Source organism: Antechinus flavipes, chromosome 2 (genome assembly GCF_016432865.1).
Source record: "Antechinus flavipes isolate AdamAnt ecotype Samford, QLD, Australia chromosome 2, AdamAnt_v2, whole genome shotgun sequence".
Lineage (NCBI taxonomy): Eukaryota > Metazoa > Chordata > Mammalia > Dasyuromorphia > Dasyuridae > Antechinus > Antechinus flavipes.
Genome location: NC_067399.1, coordinates 60309943 through 60317205, shown reverse-complemented (window position 1 = coordinate 60317205; position 7263 = coordinate 60309943). Strand labels below are relative to the sequence as shown.

The 7263-nt window shown below is 48.9% G+C and overlaps 1 protein-coding gene across 1 annotated transcript; it reads left to right on the top strand.

Annotated features, from left to right (window-relative positions):
* The first annotated feature begins 1825 nt into the window (after positions 1-1825).
* On the top strand, positions 1826-3645 carry THAP11 (THAP domain containing 11). Its single transcript, XM_051974974.1, has one exon. The coding sequence runs from the start codon at positions 1895-1897 to the stop codon at positions 2774-2776; it is 882 nt and encodes a 293-aa protein (XP_051830934.1). The 5' UTR covers positions 1826-1894; the 3' UTR covers positions 2777-3645.
* Positions 3646-7263: the final 3618 nt, after the last annotated feature.

Genomic DNA, 7263 nt, shown 5'->3' with positions numbered 1-7263 from the left:
AGGAAAAGGATCAAGTGCCCCAATCTGATGGAGCCAGAAGCAATTCCCTACCTTAAAAAAAAAAAAAAAAATTAACTGAATGAACTAAGAGATGAATAAAGACCACAGTGTTTCTCATCACAGAGAATTGGATGAATATCTCTTACTCGTTCAGAATGAGTTTTTAACTTTCTCTATTCTTCTGGCGAATTCTTTATGGCCCATTTTAGCTGAATGTCAATATGCATTACACCGATAAAATTCCACCTATCCTGCAGTTTTCAAAGAATTTGTCTAGCTAAAAGTATTTAATTTGTCCACTTTAGGTAAGCCTAGAGGATGATTGAAAGAATATTCAATTCAGTGGCAAGACCTTTGACTTTTGGATCTCAAGTAGCACCCAGTCTTCCTCCTCTCCAATTTAGTATATCTTTTGTCTCCAACTAGACTTTAATCTTCATTTGGGCAAGGACTATGATTTATGTAAACTTTGAATGTGAGGTGGAAACAGTGGCATGAACTTTGGCCTTTGGACTTCCAGTAGCATTTCCTCTTGCTCTTCTTAAATTCGGTTATCATGTAATGTGTATTAGAATTATTTGTGTTCACTGATTGCAGGTTTCCTTGGGGCGAGAATCGTGATTTAGGGAAATACTGGGGTCTTATCACGTGGATCCAGTACAAAGCTCTTGCACCCCTTAGGCTCTAAATCACGGATTCCTGAAATTATCCAAGTGAAAGGAAGGAAATGGGGGAGGTGGGAGGATATAAATCGAAGACTTTGGGGAACCCCAGCTGGGAAGGGGGTGGGGCGGAGAGTAATGGGGAAAGGCAGGAAATGGAGAGAAAAGCGGGATGAAGACTAGGGGCGGCGGGGGAGGGGCGGTGACTGGGCTCTGGACCAGCAGACCGGAGTGGGCCTCGGTTGGCACGGCTGGGCTCACACACAGCAGATTCTTAATAACTGCCTGTCTGTCATTCGAGGGCTGGATGACAGCAACTCGCTTCTCCCCTCTGGGCCTCACTATGCCCAGGACGGGTTCTAAGTGCCACAGATGGGGGAAGCGGGTGGGCGAGGGGGCCGGGGAAACGTTCCCGCCCAGCCCCCGCGGGGTGCTAGCCCGCCACCTCGAGGCGTGGGCTTGTTGACGAAGGGGATGCACTCCCCAGGGCAGAGGCGGGGCCGCTGTTGCGCGCGGTGTACGCCGAGAGTTGTAGTTCCCCGCCCCTGAGTGGGGGGCGGAGCGGGCGGGAAGCTGTGCATCATGGGAAAAGCAGTTCTCCGAATGGAGTATGACTGGATGCAAGGAACTCTACGTTCATTCATCTGGAAATATCTTTTGTTCGTCTCGCCAGAGCTGGAGCGTAGGCCCAGTGGAACGCCACGTGGCTGGTTTTTCCGGACGAGCGCCGAATCATTCTGACCTTCTCTCCAGTTTTGACCCCGGAAGCAGTGCGGCCAACGGCGGAAGCGCGCGGCGCGGTGCATTGTGGGGGGCGTAGTCCGACTTCCCGGGCGCTTCTTCGTCGCGGCCCGGGGACTGACTGACTGACTGACAGGCTCTGGTGGCTGCGGAGACTGCCGGCGGGCGGGTGGACGGCGCGGGGGCCGTCGGGGAGCGTCCCTAGGAGAGCGAGCGAGCGAGGCGAGGTCCGGCTCCGCTCTGGGCGGGGCGGGACGCCGCCTCCCGGCCGGTGGGGGACGTAAGGCGTCCGTGCGGGCGCTGAGGCCTCGCCCGTCGGTGGGTGTCCCGGTGTCCCGAGGACAGGGCCCGGGGGTAAGGCCGGGCCCCGAGGCGGAGCCGGAGGCCGGGGTCTCGGCCGAGGCCCTCGGAGCTTTCCGGGCCCGAGCGGTCGGGCGGCGGCGGCGGCCGAGGCCCGAGGCCGGGGCCGTCGGCGGGTCGGGGCCGCCGCGATGCCGGGCTTCACGTGCTGCGTGCCGGGCTGCTACAACAACTCGCACCGGGACAAGGCGCTGCACTTCTACACCTTCCCCAAGGACGCGGAGCTGCGGCGCCAATGGCTCAAGAACGTGTCCCGGGCCGGCGTCAGCGGCTGCTTCTCCACCTTCCAGCCTACGGCCGGCCACCGCCTGTGCAGCGTCCACTTCCAGGGCGGCCGCAAGACCTACACGGTGCGCGTCCCCACCATCTTCCCGCTGCGCGGCGTCAATGAACGCAAGGCCCGGCGGCCCGGGGGTGGCGGAGCGGCGGGGGCGGCGGCCCGGCGGAGGCAGCAGCAGCAGCAACAGCAGCAGCAGCAGCAATCAGCGCAGCCACCCCAGCCTCCGTCTCAGCCGGCCGCGCTTCCGGCCCCGGCGCAGGCATCCCTAGTGTCCGCTTCGGCTGCCGTGCTGCTCACGCTGCAGGCGGCCGTGGAAAGCGGAGCCGCCGCCGCTGCACCCCCGCAGCCGCCCGCCGGGGACGACGTGAAGCCCATCGATCTGACCGTGCAGGTGGAGTTCGCTTCGGCCGAGGGAGCCCCCGCGCCCGAGCTCGGTGTCCCGGCCGTGGCTGCCGCGGCCTCGGGGCCCCGGCTGGTGGTGGTGGGCGAGGAGGGCTTCCCCGACACGGGCTCGGACCATTCTTATTCTCTGTCCTCTGGCACCACTGAGGAGGAGCTGCTGCGGAAGCTGAACGAGCAGCGCGACATCCTGGCGCTGATGGAGGTGAAGATGAAGGAGATGAAGGGCAGCATCCGCCACCTGCGGCTCACCGAGGCCAAGCTCCGGGAGGAACTCCGAGAGAAGGACCGGCTTTTGGCCATGGCGGTTATCCGCAAGAAGCACGGGATGTGAGCCGGCCTCCTGCCTGCCCCCACCCCAGACCTCTGGCTTCCCACCTGCCGTTGGCCCCGCCTGGGACTGCCTTTGACGCTGGTCCTCACCCCTACCCCTTTCTCTGCAGTGGGACTCCCGGCCTGGCATCCACCGTCCTGGACCACAGATGGAACGAGCCCGGGGTGCCCTCACTTGTGGTGGCCTCTGACATGATTACTGCCTCAAGAAGGCAGGTGGGCTGGGCTGGGCTGGTGGCCCCTCGGTTCTGTGCATTGGCCACGCCAGCCGGTATGAGAAGGACTTATTCGCTGTTTCTGTTTGGAACTCTTTTTATGACCATAGGATTTAAAGCGATCACTGTTTGGAACTCATCCTTAAGGTTATGGGTGGGAAGGCAGGCTCCAGGGAACCATACCAGGGGAATTCAACCTTGGAGTTGATCAGACAGTCCCTTTCTGTGTAGTGATAAAGACAGAGTTGGGACCCAGATCCCAAGAAGCATCCAATGCTTATTCCCACTTCCTCCTGGCCCTCCACCCTTCAGCTTTTTCTATCCCAGTTTTGGACTGTGATTCCAATAAGGGGATGTGATGAACTGGAATCAAATCTATTGAGTTTTTTCCTGGGTGGTATGAGCAGGACATTCCCCTCTGTCTCTTGTCTGGCAGTTTGTCTTTGGCGGGGAGCTGGGTGACCTTTCTGAGGTAAACCCAATTTGCCTGGGACTTGGGTTTTTTTTTTAAAATAACCCCCTCCAAAAAAACCCATCCTGGTGATATGTTTGCTACTGGTTACAAAAATTATATTTTCTGTACAATTAGACTAAAGTTTTCACTGTGTCCTGTTTGGCAAAGCAAATTAATTAAAATGTAAGGTTTTTATTTGGGCTTGGGGGCTCTTATTTTCCAAGAAAAATATTCTGTCCACACAAGTCTATTACCTAGAGATGCCAAAGGTCTAATCTGATGGTTGTTGGGCAGAGGGAACAGAATTCCTATTAAGATCTTGGGGAAATGGGGTTGGGGGATTTCAGACCAGAACAACACCAGGGAGAGGGAAAAGTAGCCTGGTTAAGAGTTAGGAAGGAAAGGATCCTTACCATACCATCAATAGCATTGGACTTGAAGCCAGCCAGTCTTGGGTTAAAACTCCAGCTCTGACAAATAGATATGTGGCCACAATAGAGTTACTTCCCTCTGAGCTCCTGTTTAGTAATATTTACACAAGGCTGTTGTGAGGAAAGTAGTTTGTAAACCATAAAGTGCAATAGAAATGTGAGTTATTCTTAGGAGGGGACTTACCCAGCTAATGAATAGAGCTAGTTGGGATCCTAAATGGGATTTATCCTTAAAACTAATGGCTTCACTCATTCATCAGTCTTCTGTGAGGAGGGATACTTTTAAGCTGAGCCCTTAACAGATTTATATTCAAACAATCCTTATGTTCTTCCTATAGTAGAGAAGAGCCTGAAATCCCAGGAAAGACCAAATGAAACCAAAGCTAAATGACAACATGTAGGTCTAGGTCTGAAGGGGCTTTGAATTGAGCTTTTTCTCTCTGTTGTGGGAAAAACTTCTGGGAGGGGGGGAGGGAGGAGAGAATGGGGTGGAGGTGGGAAGAGCCAGTCCAAATGACTAGATTTTTTTCCCAGTGTTTTATGACAGTCAGGTTGGGGATACTGTAGATTGTTCCTCGAGAATGAAAAGTTTTTAATTTGAACACTGCCTACAATTATGTCTAGAAGGCATGAAGGGCAAGCATTATTCTCATTAGGAGAAAACTGACCTAATCTCATGTTTATAATCACACATTGAACGTACTGGGTTCGTCTTTGGGTGGGGGTGGGTGAGAATATTTCAGTAATTCCTTGCATTTCTATGAAATTTCCAAAATATTACCACATCTTTTTATCCTTTTTGACTCGCAGCAAATCTGAAGTGCCCTTTAGGAATAAGTCATTTTGAATGCCAGTCCCAAGTCCCGTATCTTTATACTTGGTAAGCAAAGAAAACTAAGAATGTGTTCCCTCATTTCTAATCGTAAAAAGAGAAATCAGTGCTGTAAAAGCCTATAGTTGCTGAGAGTTAAATCCCTTTTGTTTTGGAATCTGTTTATTTTGATTCAAAATATAAATGTAGATCCCTGTAAAAGGAAGGGTGTAATGTCGGGTATAGTGAAAAAAGCACTATGTGGGGAGAGAAATAACATGAGTTTAAATCCAGACAGTATACTGTAACAGAGCAGTGGGGTCAAACTCAGAAACAAAGCCATTAAATTATACAGAAGCATCTGCAGATCACTGCTTTATTTAGAGAACCATCTCTTTGTATTATCTGTTTTATTGTATTTTTATTTTGTTACATATTTTCTAATTACATTTAAATCTGATTCCTGCTGCACTAGTTAGGTTTGAGACCTCTGTTGTAGAGGACCTAGTTTTGAATCTTGGCTCTACTTGTTACCTCTATTAAAATGAGGGGAATGGGCTAAATGACCAGAAGAAAGAGTATCAGCCTTTGCTGCTCGGTATTTTGAGTGGGGCAGTGAGGGACAAAGGACTCTTGGGCTATGGTGGTAGTTACTTTAAAAGTTCATCTTAGGCTTTTTTTTTTTTCTCTCCGATGCCCTTTCATCACCCTTGTTCTTTCAGTACTAGTTGGAGAACCTGTTTATAGATCATATGTGCACTTACACATAACTAAACAGTGACTCAGTGGAAGAAAAGAGTGCATGAAAATTCAGCAGGATCTTGCCTTTTGATGAGCTGAATTAAGTATTTTGGTTTTGTTGAATTTTTTTTTTTAATTAAATTTTTTTAAACAACAAAAGACTTGTGCGGCCTCCCTACCCCTTCACCCCCTTCCCATTATGTCTGTCCTTGCCTTTGGGATCCCAGCTTGGGGAGAACATTAGAAGACTTTAAGCAGAATCTGTATAATTGTGTGCCCAAGATGTAGAGTAGAACAGACCTCAGAGGTCCTTTATACATCTTAAATTAAAAATTGGCAGCACTTTCTAGCATATGATGTCTCCACTCTGCTGTGGGGCTTTGTCTTCATCATCTGGCTTAGTCTCACAGAAGGACTTTTTCATCTATTCTAAAACTAGTTTAATGCTTTTTTTGTAGTGAACAGAAGAGAAGGGATAAGAGAAGGGAATCAGGGTGGATAAAGGGAATTGGTCCTCTTGTTTGATATATTTTCTTCTGTTCTATTGTGGGTCCCAAGGCTCCACCTCTCACCATCGCATTCCTACCCCCATGATTAAGTAAGAACTGTTGGTGTTTTCTCTTCAGACTGGATATCTTTAATATTAGAAGCCTTGATTAGTTTTATGGTTTCCTTTCTTATCACCTTTGTCTAGGCCCATGAGAGGCCTCTGTTCCACAGAGGGCTTTAGAGGCTATTTTGCCCTCAATGTGTCACCTCATGGAGTGTCAAATTGAGGCAAAGGAAACATGAGGAAGCAAGACAACACAACACAACGTTGTGTACTCTGGCTTCAGATGTAGCTTGTTGAAGTAAAACAAAAACAAACAAAAAAACAACTGCCTTGCCTTCTAGTTCTTTTCAAATCTAACATTCTGTGTTCCAATATTCATGTTCCAAGATACCTTCCGATTCTGATATTCCATTTGTGAAAAGCTTTGGAACTCCATCTTCCTGGAGGTGAGAAGTGCTTCATGGAAGAATTGAATGACCCTCTGCTACTCTTAGGCCTCAACAGACTGATGGATATCTTTGCCCATTTATTTTCTTGGTAGCTTTGCCTTTACTAACAGTCCTTTTTTCTGAGTAGTAAAGGCAAGAAAACTGAGCTCAGCACTCAAGGACTTTCAGTGTCCAACTGTGCTGCAGCATCCTGGGCTCACTGATGTCATCCTCACCTGAAATTTGGAGAGAAACAGAACTGAGGAATGAGAGAAAGGAGTAGATTCTCAACCAGTCTGTTTAAATAGTCTCCTTTCTCCCAGTCACTTCCCCAGGTACATATCTTTGATGGGACTTGCCTGGCTTTGGACCATGACTTCATTTGGAAAACTCTGAATAAGATCATTAGCATTACAGCTGGTACTTTAATATAGCACTGACCTGAAGGGCTAGCTTTATGTTTATTGATGCTACTAAGGAGAGCAAAAAGTACCCTGGGCTCAGAAGAGGGACACCTGGGATTTTTCTGGTTTCTGCTCTGCTATTAGTGACCTAAGCAGAACTCTTCTCCCTGAACTTTTCTCATCTGTGTTAACACTATTTACCTCACAGAGTTGTGGGGAAAATATTCTTAAACTTTGAAGTAATTTATGAATTTGTGCTATTGTATGTAACTTGAGATGCCTTTTAGCACTAAAAGGATTCTCTGAGGAGAAATGGAAGGAATTCTCTGCTTTTCCCCTTATCTCTAGTGTTAAGACTGCTTTGCATTCTTTCCAATTTACTGAGATGGTGAATTCTCTTTAACCAAAACTAGCATTATTGATGAATTGTTACTAGTCCTTTCCAAAGAGA

Excerpts from the sequence above, each read along its gene's own strand:
- THAP11 (XM_051974974.1), top strand. The coding sequence starts at position 1,895 with ATGCCGGGCTTCACGTGCTGCGTGCCGGGCTGCTACAACAACTCGCAC.